The 15,228-nt window shown below is 43.1% G+C and overlaps 1 protein-coding gene across 1 annotated transcript in view; it reads left to right on the top strand.

Annotated features, from left to right (window-relative positions):
- PLPP3 (phospholipid phosphatase 3) overlaps positions 1-15,228 on the top strand; it is an 80,653-nt gene that overhangs the window by 38,684 nt on the left and 26,741 nt on the right. The window contains exon 2 of the mRNA XM_066623919.1: positions 10,047-10,204. Coding sequence (XP_066480016.1) covers positions 10,047-10,204 — 158 coding nt within the window. The remainder of the gene's footprint in view (positions 1-10,046; positions 10,205-15,228) is intronic.

A 15,228-nucleotide genomic window follows, 5' to 3' on the forward strand; every position in this document is an offset into this window, starting at 1 on the left:
CTTCGGCTCCCTCTCCACAGGACAAGCAGTCATTATCTCAGGAGAATGGTCTCAGCAATTGTTTTTTGTCCTTGTTGGGTGATTACAACATTATTATTGGAAACACGGTTCTTTTTGTATGTAAACAGCTTAACACTATTCTTGCCCAGCTGGACTCACTCCATAAGGCTATTCAACTGCCCTTATCTTCCCTCTCTGCTCAAGTTCTGGGTTTGAACTCTAACAAACCAGGGGAAGCTGAACAGCTGGGGCTTCATGAGAATCTTCGTGAGAATCTGCACCCAGGTTGCACTCCCTTGTAAAGGAGGTTCATTTTTTCCCCTCTCTGGTGGCCTCCTGCACCAGAGTCAACCTTGATTTTTATCTGCTTGGGGGTCTGCTTGTGTATTGTGGTTGGTTTACTTAATACAACTTGGAGGTGTGGTATTTTTGTTTTAACTAATTGCTATATTCTGTACATATTTGTTTGAATTTTTTATGGTGATTTTATGACTTGGACCTTGTTGGAAAGAAAGGCAAGCTTATAAGTATTTTAATAATAATAATGAATATAGATGTTCCAAGCAAACCACAACCCATTCAATAGGCTACTGTGAAAGATTTGTAAGAATCCCCTGGGATAACTCCTTCCCAGTCTTAAATGTGGGATCGGTTAGTTCCAGGTCACACTTCAGCTAGAGCTGTATGGCATTGACCACAGAGGTTAAATTGTGTAACTCTAGTTACCTGTCAGTGAAACCTTTTTGGACCTGTCTCCTAAAGTAAACAAGTCAACTTTTTAAAAAGTCTCTAGCACTTTTCTACTGTAAATGTGCATTAAGGAAATAGCATATGACCCTTAAAATGTTTGATGAAGACCCACCTTCAAAGCACAGCAATTCAAAATCTTTTATTAGCAGGATTAATTTTTTTTCCTTGCCTCAACACATTGTGAACTTCATCAGAGCTCCAGGATGCAAAGTTTATTGTGTTTTTCGTGGCTCTTCTGGAGAAGCACACTGTAGAACAAATATAGTAAAGCTCTGTGCTGTGAACCAGAGAGTAGAGTAAACCAGACATGGTTATGATGCTATGTTGTTGTAATGAAGCAAAGCTTACTACACAGTTCCAAAAGCTAACAACAGCATTTATTGTAAACATGAGTATTGCCTTAGTTCATTTTTCACATAATAGGTAAGCTACGAACTACTTCTCATTGCTCTGAAGACCATCTTAGAATTGTAAGTTTCCCAGTCCCAGTGAGGTCACTCAGGGGCAGCCACATGTTATCTGCTTCTGGAAGTTTCCAAATGTTTACATGTATAATATGCTGTGAAACCAGACAGCCTCTTGAAGTTGGATAAAATGCCAGGTTCTTTCCTTCCCCTTACTTTAGCCATCTAAATTACTACCTTTGTCTCTGTTTTTGTTTGGTTGCTTAAGTGGCTGCATTTTCCCACTTGTTTGCACGCTTACTTGGGAAGAAATGCCATTGAACACAGAGGGTCTTCCTTCTCAGAATAAATCTGCACTGCACATAGGATTGCACTGTTAACTGTTTTATTAGATCATTTTTCAAGCATTTTTCAGAGGCACAGCTAGGTCATTTGACACCCGGGGCCCATAAAATTTTGTCACCCCATACGACTTAATTATTATATTATATTATTAATTAACTAATTCACTTTTTATACCACCCTCCTCTAAGCAGCTCAGGGTGGTGTACATGGTTCACCCCCTTATTTTGTCCTCACAACAACCCTGTGAGGTAGGTGAGACAGAGATAGTAATAGTCATGACATGTAATGAATAATAATAATGGCCAGAAAATAATTACAGTGAATATTTCCCCACAAGCAATGGATGAAATTCTGCATAAAATGGTATATAACATGATGGTATTATTCCTAAAAGCCACAATTTCCAGAATTTTGGTCACTAGGAAGATTGTGGGGGGATCCAGGCTTGAAGGGGGGGAGAAAGGAAGATTGGGGGGGGATCCAGGCTTGGAAGGGGGGAGAGAAAGAGAGATTGTAGGGGGATCCAGGCTTGGGGGGGGGAGTAAGCATATTACTATCAGGACTCACCCAGCTTTGTAAGTCTAAAAACAAGTAAAAATTCACCTTACAGCTGAAGCCTCTGTTTTATTCTTTGGGGGGGGGGGAGGCTGCCTTGTGGAGCATTTGTTCAGCTCCACTTTTATCAGATCTGGGCCATGCAGCTAGCCATCACTCTCCTGTGCCCAACTTGACCAGGAACCAAGGCATGCTTGCCTACTCTCGAGTAAATGTGACCATGTGGCTTCCTTTAGCTTTCCATAGGCTCAATACATTCCTCAGCTGGGAGGGAGGGACTTCCTTCTTGGGTGTTTTTTTGGGCTGCTTTCATTGGACAGGAACCATTCTGGTGTCGTTGGATTCCTCTCAGCCTGCCCTTTCCGTTGGACTAAGACAAGTCCACCTACTCACGAGTAAACGCACAATATGGCTGTTTCACTTTCCATAAGGCTCCATGCATTTTTGGGTTTCTGATTTTCTGGCCATAACTTTTGATGGAAAGGAGATATTTCACTCTGGTTTTTTGCATTGCATTTTGCTGGAGATTCCACATACAACGGTATATGGCATGATGGGGTTACTCCTAACCTTTGCGAAGTTAGCGATGTTGGGGCGTTTGTGGTGTCACCCCCCCTCGGGTGGTACCCAGGGAAGACCACCCCCTGCCCCCGCTAGCTACGCCACTGCTATGGTTGGAGGTGAATTATATTTGGTGCCCATTAGAATTCAGAGATTTTCCTTGAAAATCTCAGAGAGTTATAAAAGGGGATCAGAATTTACCTGGGAAAGTTAACAAGAGGATTTTGTTTGATGATCATGACTGGGGTTATCTGTTACAAAGTGGGGCAGAGTGCCTATACCTTTAACCATTGTATGGCAAGTGCAGCTCAACAGGGAAGGGTTTAAAAAGCTGCACCTGACAAGATTCCCACTTCTATTCAATGGTTGAAGGTATAGGCACTCTGTCGCCCTTTGTATCTGGTAACCCTAATCATGACAGAAGTGGAACATTGCTATGTATGTTGGGGGGGGGGGAATGGAAATATGGGGTTAATTAAATGCTCCATGCTGAGAATGTTTCATATTAATACTGGACGGTGATGGTAGTTTCCTCATCAAAAGTGGCAATTCTTAAAAAATATATAGCGAAAGCCATAATAAGAACCTGATTTAGTTAAAACTGGATTATATCCAACTTAGAAGAATCTGAACAAAAACAGTAAAACAAATAAGGCTCTGGCATTTCCAAGGCCTGTAGCCATGTTCAAATTACACATCACTCCAACATTTGCAGTGGGTACCTGGAATGAAAAATTCCAGTATGTGGCTGAAGCTGACCAAAATGATTTAATAATCCTGTTGAACTTGTCGTTCAGAGTTCTTCTGGATACTCTCCACTCAGAGCTGGGCAAGTATTTGAAATTCCTGGGAGCCAGCATCATAACTTAGGAGTCGGCCGTACTCAGGGCTGCAAAAATGTTTCAAACCGGAGTATGATTGTGGAGAGTGAGAGTGAGAGGAATGTGTTCAATTAAGATTTTGCAGCCTCAATAACCCTGATTTAAAAAGTTCAAGCAACTTTTTTTTCTTTTCACTGAGCCAGCAAGTTGCTGGTATATTGTGCACTGACACCTGCTACTCTCATAGTTAGCATGAAACTAGGAGAGCCAAGGAGGGGGACAGCCAGAAAAATGGGGGATAAGGTCTGGAGTGCACAGTTACTGCCATATCTGCCCCTTTCTTCCCCTGACACCCTGGGTTCTCCCCCAACACAATCTGTTGCTCTTTCCTTGCCTACGGCCCATCCCTGCCACCAAGTTACCAGCACCAGTGGAAGTTCTGGGGCATAATCTAGGATGTGTGGTCAGTTTATGTAGATCACTGGCAAGATGCTTTGTGTCTCAGTGCTGTCTGCGTGTGAACCAAGAGTGTACCCTGCTGCGTGGTTTAAAATCCACTGTTCTACATGAGAAGGAAACACACATCTTGAAACTGATAAGGAAAAAGTAAATGATTCAGTGGGATTCTCTTTCCTGTATGTAACCCATAGTCACCCCTTGTACGTGGAAAAAAAGTCAGGGATCCTTATTTTAGATTAAACGGTTGACTACCCAAGAACATGGAACCGTAAAAGAAATATGTCACAAAGTGGGTTTATGTATCAGATACTGAAAATTTCCTGAGGTGCTTTTGCTGGGATATAATTCTATCTTTTAGTGTCTACAGGAAGCTAAAGAGGATGGTTCTTCCATAGCTTAAAATGAGGGAAGGTGGGGGGAAGCAACTTGGAGGTGGGGGAAGCAACTGTGTTCAATTTAGCGCAAAGGTGAAACTTCAGCTGGGAAGATCAGAGCTGCTTGGCTGGGTCACCACACTAACACATCCCACATGACTTTATCAATGGGTGGCCAATGAAAGCTTATCCTGTCTTCTGCCCTCTTTCTCCCCCTCCACCTTAGTCTGTCCAAGTGTTAGATTTTCAAAGGTTCAGTGTTTCAAAGCATCGAATCCAACACAGAGACCTTTGATTTTGCTGCCCGGTGTGCTCCGTGAGGGCACACTTCTTCGTCTTCTTTTTATTGCCCACCCGTGTCTCTGAGGTTGTTAGCATTCCCAGGAGGTTCAGAAATATTAATTGATTGTGGAGAAAGAAGTTAAATAAAATAATTCTTTCCTTGTACTTGATATTCAAACCCTGCTTGGATTCAGGTCGGCTGCGGTAACCCCCTTCTTAATGCAAAGCAGAATGCAATGTCAGCCTTTCATTGAAGCAGCTTTGCACAAGGCCCCAGCAGTGAGGAGTCAGAAAGTCACCTTGACTTCCTCCCAACAAAAGCAGCATTTGGCAGTTGTTTTTTCTGTACCCAGCAGCCAAGGCCCCTACTGGGCCAAGCTGAATTCATTAATGTCCACACCTGTTTCATCTAGTTAGGGGTGAAGTCAGTGACAAAACCCTCCTGGAATTACTAGAGCAGAAGGCCCTGAAAGAAGGCTGCAATTCTTAGCCCTTTTAGTATTTGAGAGGCAAAACCTCTGGCTTGGTGTGTGAAAATGGCTTTTGTGAACCAAGATGCTGAAAAATAGCTTTCCAAAAGTCAGTTGGTTATGATGGACAAAGAGGTCTTTCATGTCAGTATCCCACCCACCTCACCTTACTCTACCCCAATCCACCTATATGCAGTCAAGATTTAACTGCAATGATCCATGAGCAAATACTCACCTGAATAAGATGTGTGCAATTTTTGGAAATGTAAGATCACTTGACAGATTTCGCAAATAATTCTTATTTGTAAAAGAGTGAGAGGTCATAAATATCTAACCATTGCATTACTTATGACAGGAAAATCTCCCAACCATGCAGCTTTTAAAAAGAAGGTGGACTGAAACAGACCTTTTAAGAACTTGGGACGAGACGGTATCTAACTTGAAAGTCTGTGTTCTTTGTGTGTAAAAGATCCAGGGTCGATCTTGGGTTTCAAATAAGTAAAGCTGGTTTTCCACAGTACCCCATGAAATCTCAAATAACTTGATCAGCAGGGCTAAGAAAGAACTGACTGAGGTCACAGAGAGTCACTGCCAATTTAGGTTAATAATACTAGGTTAGATAGATCGTTGGTCTGACTTGTAAAAAGGCAGTCCTTCTTATCAAGGAGAGGAAATACACTGGAGCAGTGGTTCCCAAACCTTTTAGCACCAGGACCTACTTTTTAAAATGACATTCATGTCAGGATCCACCTAGCTTTACCAGCCACTCAAGCCTCCATTTTTATCCTTTTAGTATGGTGAGGGCTACATTCTGGAGTATTTGTTGAGCTCCACCTTCATTGGGTTGGGACCATTCTGGTGGCCTTATGTTTGCATTCACCTGGCCTTTGATATGGGTTATGTCAGAATGCCAGATGCAAGGGAGGGCACCAGGATGAGGTCTCTTGTTATCTGGTGTGCTCCCTGGGGCATTTGGTGGGCCGCTGTGAGATACAGGAAGCTGGACTAGATGGGCCTATGGCCTGATCCAGTGGGGCTGTTCTTATGTTCTTATGATACAAACTGAGGCACATTACCTACTCACAAGTAAATGCAAACCTGTGGTGCTTCCCAATACATTCTCCTTGTCAGCTTGGGGGTGGGGACTTCCTTCATTGTACTTTATTGGGCCTGAATTCATCAGATCAGGACCATTCTGCTTTCCTATCGGCCTGCCCTTCGAAGTGGACTGAGGTAGTACTCACATGTGCTGCTCCGTTTTGGTTTTCATAGGCCCCAATACCATTTCCCTGTCAGCTATCAGTTTGTCAGTTTCACGACTCACTCGGAATAGGGTTGTGATCCACTGGTGGTCTTGATCCACAGTTTGGGAACCATTGCATTGGAGAACTGAGCCAGTTTGTCCACCCAGGAGCATCTGTCATGGAAGGAAAAGACTGTATAACATAGGATACAAAAAGAGATTCAGGACTTGAACTTAAGTCTCTGAAATGGCTGCAGCTGAAACAGAATATCCACTATTATTTGTGAAAATTGCAGGGTAAGATTTGACCCAGAGATTGATACTTCAACCACACAATCTAGTGGCAAACTGATAACTCCAGGAACTAGATCTTGTCAAATTTTGTTGAATGTTTCTGATACCAAAAATTGACATTAACACTAATGTTGAAATGTCAGAACCAAATGATGTTGAAGTTTGATTTCAATAATGTTGGGTGTCATTAATGGATGGAGAGCTGTATCAGAATCTGATGGTGGTGGTTATTAACAGAATAGTCTATGTTCTGTTTGGGAAGCTGGCAGGGTTGGGACAGCTGTGTGACTACTGACTGAAATGGCTTTTCATCTTTGGATGAATTTTTTTTGGTGTATATGAAAGCAGGGCCAGGAGTCTTTCCTGGAAAAGTCACGCAGCAAAAATTGTTTCCATTTTGATATTTCTTCCCACCCCTTTGCCCTTGATTTTCATCTGTGGCATTTTTGTCTAGATTCCTAGTCATATTATCTACTAGAAACCTATTTTCAGGGTGGCCGTTGGCATCTATCCATGCTGGAACCTCAGTGCTAACCACTCCCAGAAGACGAGGTTGTTGCCAAAAGTGGTGGGTGGTGACACCATTCCACAAACAACATGGGCTGCAAGAGGTCCCCTCTTGGAAGCAAGGCTACCTTAGCAAGGGGCCTGGCATCACATGGTTCCAAGGGCAGCGTGTGCCCTGTTCCAGATGGTGACCTCCTTGAATATGGCCTCCAGCCCCAGAGTCTAGGCATGTTGTGGGTTTTGTGAGCAATATCCGTTCAGCTCCTGAGGGTTTGTTTATATTTCTCATATGAAAATAGGGAATCTGAGGTTACTGTTGTGCTGGAAAAATGTCAAGACTCAATTGGCAATATCCCACTGAACCACAAGTTTGTAGGGGGAAAAAAACAAAACCATCGGATTTTCAAAACCACGTCTGTGTGCTTTAAAAGAAAATATATACAATACAGATCAAGTTGTGCTCATATTATAGTGGTGGCAGTCCCGCAAATAATTGAAATGTGGAAATACTACCCCATGCTGTTCAGTGAATGAAGGGAAAACAAATCTTTATTATTCCAGAGTTCACATAATACACAGGAACACCATTGTCTTTCTTGCCTCCCACCCCCAATGCCCCCTTTTTCTTTCTTTTTTCGTAAAGCCCGACTTAGCTTTCAGATATGTTTTATTGTTTGAAGGAACATGTGTTTTACAGACCTGTCATGTTGAAGCTATTAAAAAGAGGAACTGGAGCAATAACAATGAGCCACGTAACTATGGATATGGTGAACTCCCCAAAGTTTGACCATTAAACTGCTGCTTCTAGTCAATGTGAAACTAGATCGCATCATGCAGTGTTCACTTTTAGGCAGCAATTTTTCACTGCGATACTATGGGATTTGAAAAGCAGGCTATTAATATCATATATTGTTGGCTTAGGAGAGAGATTCTGTGGCCAAGTCGGCTCTCTTCCAACACGTTTTGCTAATAGAATGAAAAGGGCCTGGATCCACACAATATGTTAAGTTTTGGGTTGCAAAATCAAAGATTGGTTTTTAAGAAGCATGCCTCTTATTCACAATCTTATTCGTGTGTTGCAAAGTAGGCACCTTTGTATACAGTGAATCACAACCCAATCCTATTGGGTACTGCTACCACTGCTGGAACTAGTATTCTGGCAGCAGTAGTGCCATTATGGCTGTTGCAAACGGTGTTCTGGCAGCACACAGAACTGTGTGTTTCTGGATCTCTGCCAAAGAGGTTGGAGCCGCCCTCCACGCCCAGGCCAGGGTAAGGAAGGCCAACGGACAAATGTAGGTTAGCGGGGGGGGGGGGAGGCAGAATGGGGCAGAACATGGGTCGGTAAGAGGCATGTCAGAGGCAGGAGGGGGTGACTTTATTCATGCAAAACACTATCACTGAGCCACCTTCCAGTTCCTCAGTATAGAACACAGTATTGCGTTCTTGTATCATTCCATTTTTTTTTTTCCAGTAATCACAGGAGGCCCTTGGTTGATTCTACAGGTCCAGCCTATTTATACACAGATTTTTTATACACGGATTTGACTCAACACGAATGGCCCCTGCAAATGAGAAGGAATGTGCTGATCCCTGGAGAAGGGGAAAAATGCACCCCTTTAAAATCTGTTTAAAAAACTGAACAGTCCTTTAACAATAGCCTCCTTAATATGAGAGAGAGAGAGAGAGAGAGAGAGAGAGGGCAGCTGGCTGACAATCCATCAATCCTTTTCTCTCCAGGCAACCCCTCCCTTCCCCCAAAGGTGATCACATTGCATTGGTGAAGGGAGGGGCTGAGTGAAGCGCCTTTCTAAGCTTGGAGGATTGATGGATTGTCTTCTTAATGTTTCTTATCTTACATCACAAAGGTCAGCAAGGCTGTTTTTAAGTCACTGGAGCAAAGAAACTTTGATTTTTAAATGGATTTGCTATAGTTCATTTTTTGCCATCCATGTGAGTGCTTGGAACTGAACCCACGCGAATAATGAGGCTCAGCCTGTACTTATCAAGATTATGTCACCATCAGTTTCAAGGCAGTGGTGTCAGACAGGGATGGCACATCCATGAGGCTAGCTGAGATGGTTGCCTCAGGTGGTGGATTGGTGGGGGGTGGGGTCCACTGCCCTCTTTCTTTCCCAACCCTTCCGGGAGATGCCTCAGGTGGTGGATTGGTGGGGGGTGGGGTCCACTGCCCTCTTTCTTTCCCAACCCTTCCGGGAGATGACAGAGATTAAGGGCCCAATCCTATCCAATTTTCCAGCACCAATGCAGCCCCAAGATAAAGGCACAAGCATTCCCTTACATTGAGGAGTGCTTTGAGAGACCACAGCAGTATGCAGCAGGTGCCCTGTTGGTACTGCTGGATCAGGGCTGGAAAATTGAATAGGATTGGGCCCTGAGACTCATACCTTCTGCATACAAAGCATGTGCTCTGCCTCTGAGTTCCATCTGTGAATGGAACTCCTTCAGAAATACCTGGGAGCAACAAACTATCTTATTGCTTCTGTTTACTGCTTCAGATATCGCTGTAGATACAGGCTAAATACTAAGAACTATCTTAATGTTTGCAAGTTTTAATGTTTTATTTCTATTGAGAAGTGGTGATTGATCTTTTTTTATTTTGCAATAAGTAATGCCTCAAACATCTCAAAGGCCTCCTTCAGTCTGTCAAACTAAATAGAAAGTTTCATCTGATAATTTGCATTTGGGTAGTAAGCATTGTTCTGGTTTTTGTAGAGAAACTTAGGAACCTTTCTAGCACCTCTTCATCACTGTGACATTTGATGTAAAGACATCTAATGAAATTGGTCTGGTGGTTCTTTGTTGGGCTGAAAGTTCTGCTGAGATGCATCTACCTTTGGAAAATTGAACGGGAGCCTTTATTAGGTTCCCCTCAGTGGGCAGCAATGATTTATATTGGTTGTTGGGGTACATGCTTGTCTCCGGTTCTTATCACTCCTTTTTTCTTTCCTCCCTACTAGCTGGTCTGCCATTTCTGATCATTGAAACAAGCACAATTGCACCCTATAAGCGGGGATTTTACTGCAATGATGAGAGCATCAGGTATCCTGTGAAAGAAGGAGAGACGATCAACGATGCTGTCCTTTGTGCTGCTGGCATTATTATAGCCATACTTGCTGTAAGTAGAGCAATACACTTGCCGTTATATATTCCCCTAATCAGGTTCTTTTGTATGTAAAGTTACTTCGTACTTAAAAAAAACATTTAGCAGTATGCTTGTTCTTGTAACAATTCATAAATAAAAGCAAACCTTTCAGCTACTCAGTGATTCTAAACGTATTGTCCTTAATTTCTTGTGAAATTAACCCAAACAATAGTATTAGAATTGCACTGCAATCCTCAAATATCTCCATAGATTGCCATGTATTGTCTCCCTCCATTATGTGTCTACTCATCCCTAAGATGGCCTGTGAGACTCTCATATGAGTCCCATTGTTGGCTGAGGAACAAGTTGTGGTGACATACGAGAGACCCTTCTCAGTGATGGCCCCCCCTTTATGAAATTCCCTTCCACTAGAGATGCTATGTACTTCATCCCTACCAACTTTCACAGAAGGCTGAAAACATTTCTAGGCCTTCTCCAACCCCTTTTGATGTTTTTCTGTATTCATAATCTCGTCTCCTCTTTTTTTAATTGTTTGTTTGCTACTTTGTGCCTTGTGAACTGCCTTGGATCCATTGGCAGAAAGGCAGGATACAAATCTTTTAAATAAAAACATGTATGCAGATAGCATCATAAATAAACACTGTAAGGAAGAAAGTGGATTGTGGATTAGACTTTAAGTGCCCTTTAGGTCACCATTGAAAGTGGAGTAGAACCAATCTATCTGCAAATAGGACTCCTCTAAATATCCATAGACTTAAGTAGTTAGGATATTATCCAAACTGTGAAGATAAGATTGAGACATTCCCTGGAATTCTAATTTAGGAAGAGCTCTGTTCATTATCTGATCCAGAAATAATACAGGTATCAGGCAAATAAACTTAGTTTGGACTGTAAAGACGTTAAAAAATACAGAAGCACATCAAATCCTGTGTGCTGAACCAATCATGTGAACTGAGCCATCCCCTAGGATCAGCAGAGGAGGCCCTGCCGCACATGCTCCTTTTGGCAGAGGCCAGATTGAAAGCAACAAGGGGCCGAGCAGGGCTTTCTCTGTGTCAGTGCCTTCATTATGGAATTCCCTCCTGGTGAGATTAAGAACTGACCCCTCCCTTGTTAGCCGTCTGGCAAGGGCTGAAAACTTAATTTTTTTTTCCTATTGGCCCTCCCTTCTTTAAAGTACAGGTTGATCCTTCTTATTCATGGGTTCGGGACCCACAGATTTTACCCAATGCGGGTCCCAACCCATGCCAGAAAGGCTGACCTGTACCTCCCAGACGTGACCAGAAGAGTCTTCCAGTCATATCTGGGAGGTGGTCTGAAGCCTCTAAAGGTCTCCTGGAGGCGGGTAATGGCCCCCACCTGTGTATTCAGTTATCTGCGGGTTCCTGCAGGGGGTCTGGGAACAGATCTCCCACAGACACTGAGAACCTACTGTAATCTCTTGGGGTTTTGCGGTTGCATTTTGTTTTAATGTTTTTTTTAATTGTACTATTCTTTATTATTGCATTTGTATTTCATTTCTATGCTGCCTTGAGCACTCGGTTTATTTGCGGGAGGGGGGATTTGTCATGTAAATCATTTAAACAAATAAATAAACCAATGTAAGAGCCATTTCGTATTTCAGCTAATCTGTGCTCGTCAGCCAAAATAGAATTTAGAGCCTTGAAGGATTTGGTGTCTGTTGTCCCCACTTGGATAATTTTTGTGGTGTTTACATATTCCATTTTTCATGTTGGGTTATGAAGTATGTTCTGCCTTTGCAGCCAGCCACTGACTTGGAAACATTTCACAAGCAGTATTAGGTTCTAATATATAGTAAACCAGGCATATTTTTTAAAAGAAATCTGAAACTTGGTGGGCTAAAGAGAAGGAGCAATGTCTGTGTTCCCAGATAGCGTTGCATTATAATAGTTCATTCTGCTTGGTGTGTTTTTCTTTAGGAATTCTGCTAGCATCTTGTTACTGAATAAGATGTTACTGAATGGAGTGGGCTCTGTATTTATTTTCATTGGGTTGCATCCACGGTTCGGAATGTGCAAGAAATCTTTCTTGCCCCTCCTCACTGCAGTCCCTCCCCAAAGCCATCCCAAAGGGTTGGGGAGGGGGACCCTCAGAAACTGTGGCACTGGAGGGGAGAGGGAGAATCCTTGAAAACGGCCCTCAAAAATAGGAGTTGAACTCATGTTTTGGAGATTTGTCCTTCTCCCCCTGCAGCCCCAGAGCCACATCCCAAATTATTCTGGAGGGTCACCTTGTCCTCTAGAAACTTGGGTGGGGGAACTGCAGTGAGGAGGAAGAGACAAGGCATTTTTGGGAGGTGGGGTAAGCTTTTGATTTGCCAGCAAGGTATACGATCACTAAGCTACTACTAAGAACCAATAGACCCTGTTGTTTTGGACACATAAGTGAAAAAGCATGTGACTACCACTCTGTCTACATGCATTTGTGGGCGGGGTTAACATGAAAGGCTCTCCCCCCCCAGCACAAGCTGTGGGTTTGCCTGACCACTATTGGTCATGCTGGAACAGGCAGGTATGCCTGTAATTGGCCAGCAAGAAGAACAGCACCATTGTTATGGTGGATGTGAACCCCACCCTTCTGCCCCCTGTCTTTATGCAGTCTGATGCTCATCTGGTCACCCCTTGGGGTGGTGGGTAGGAGTTTTTGACACATTCCTTATTGACCCAAGGAATGTGCGTTTTACACCTACCCCAGACTGTGTGGTTTTTTAAGGCGGTGCTAGGTCAGCCATGCCTGGCAGTATAGTATGGGCAGGGATGAGAGAGAGGGATCCCAAGGTGTCTGTCCTTAGTAAGCAAGAGTTAGGAGGCACAACCAAAACCAGTTCCAAGTGGCTCTCTGGCACTGGGGTGCAGGCTGATGAACCCTCCACAAGACTAGGATTGTAATGCCAGCTTAGTGATTGTTGGGTGCAGGGCTAGCAGGGCAATTCTGCTTCCTTGACTCCCTTTATTGGGGGTCGGCTGTGAATAAACTGGGAGAGCCTGAAGGCTCAGATCTTAGATTCTCAGCCAGGGAGGCTATACCAGAAGGAAGGATTCAGGCTGTAACTGCCTTCTGCAGATTAGGTGCCTGCACAGCTGAGGTTGACCATCTAAGCAGGACCTGCTACAAACAAAACACATTCATGCGCTGACAACCAGTAAACATGGCCATTGATTTCTTCCAGATCTGTGTCATGTGTGCTTATTCTGGGGGGTACTAGCACAATAAACCTATAAACAAGAAGGAATTCCACCCTGCAGGGGAGCTTTCCGATTTATGGAAAAGCCATAAACTAAATTGAAGAAGCATTTCATTTTCATGTTACTACCTACCATACTATCATTTTTGACTCTTGCAGGGTCTGCTTCTGATCAGTGGTGCAAGTCAGTGGGGTGTGTGTGCTGGAAATGTGACTGGAAACTTAATCAGCTACCTATATAATCCATCAATTTTCTAACACAAATGGCTGGCTAATTAGAAGCTGGCAAAGAAAAAAAAGGAAATACTCAGGAACTCTGATGGTAAAATAGATGCTTCTGCACTTGGTTATTTTTATTGTGGAAGCCGCAAGACCTTGTATGGAAAATGCAAACAAATTGAGCTTTTATTACGAAGAGTTACAAAGGTTTAACCAAGCTAGTGAAAATAGCACATGTACTGCTGTGATAAAAGATATGGAAAAATTAAGTCACTCTGGCTTATTTTGAACACTTGTATTTATATAAACAAGCATTTATATATTTGTATTTATATAAACAAGCATGCACACAAAACAAGCATTTATATGTTTGTATTTATATAAACAAGCATGCACACAAAAATGCTACATACAACAGGCCTCACTTATAAAGAAATACAATTTATCATAAAATCAACCATGATTAATTTGATAATCTCTTACCTGATGTAGCTAATTTCTCCATAACGCATCTTGCAAAATGTATTCAAAAATTGTAACTTCCTTTGTAGGCATCTGCTAATTTTAGAAGAAAATTACAGGCCAGGATATATTAAGCTTGTTGATTAAGACAATTCAAGGATAATTCATTAGCTTTCCATTCTAGTGCAATGTAATATCCTCAGTATAATTAATAGATTTAGGGCACAATCCTAACCAGGTCTACTCAGAAGTAAGTCCTATTTTGTTCAATGGGGCTTACTCTCAGGAAAGTGTGGTTAGGATTGCAGCCTTAAAAAATCAACTGTTCATGCGCCTTGAAATAACCAAGTTCTATAGCCAGTGGGCTCATACTTACTCTAATCTGAAAAATGTCTATCATCTGTTTCCCAAATCTTTAAAGACAACCACACACATAGTCTATATCACCATTCTCAGCTCTGCGTCACCAACAGCTGGTAGTTTCCAGTTTATAAATCTTTGCAATTCTTTCTGGTATAAGATGCCATCTCGATAAACCTTAAAATAGCTTTCCACCAAGCTGACCCATGATGAGATGTGGGCAGCCGAATCCTGCCAGGTAAAGCAGTGCCAAAATGGCTACTACTGCATCCAGCTGTACCAACTGAGGTCACCAGAGGTCTCCTCGGAGGGAACGAACTTTTGTCCCCTTCCCCTGGGGAATGACCCAAGTCCTGCAAGTCTCAAGTCTGTGCTGATTATTTTGATGGCACAGACTTGAGAGACTACGTGTTGGGCCTTCTGGCCCGACACAGAGTTCAGGATCTGGCAGAACAGAGCTCCGCCAGTCCCACCCCCTTCCCACCCCAGTTCCTTCCCCTGCACTCCCCTGCCCCAGAACACCTCCTCCTTATACCCAAGGCCCTCACCGTCACCTAGAGCTCTTACCTAGCTCTGGGTAGTGTCTGACCAGTGCTGGGCTCAGGTCCAAATGACGCTGGGCAAGCTCCGGCACTGACTCCACACAGGGTGTCACACACGTGCCTCATGGCACATTTGCGACACCCAGTGCTCGTGCTGGAGCTTGGCACCAGCGCTGGCCCAATTTAGGATTAAGTCCTAAATCCTATTCTCCCAGTGCTTGTATTTTTTAAAAAGACATTTGTGGGGT

This window comes from Tiliqua scincoides, chromosome 4, assembly GCF_035046505.1.
Source record: "Tiliqua scincoides isolate rTilSci1 chromosome 4, rTilSci1.hap2, whole genome shotgun sequence".
NCBI classification, from domain to species: domain Eukaryota; kingdom Metazoa; phylum Chordata; class Lepidosauria; order Squamata; family Scincidae; genus Tiliqua; species Tiliqua scincoides.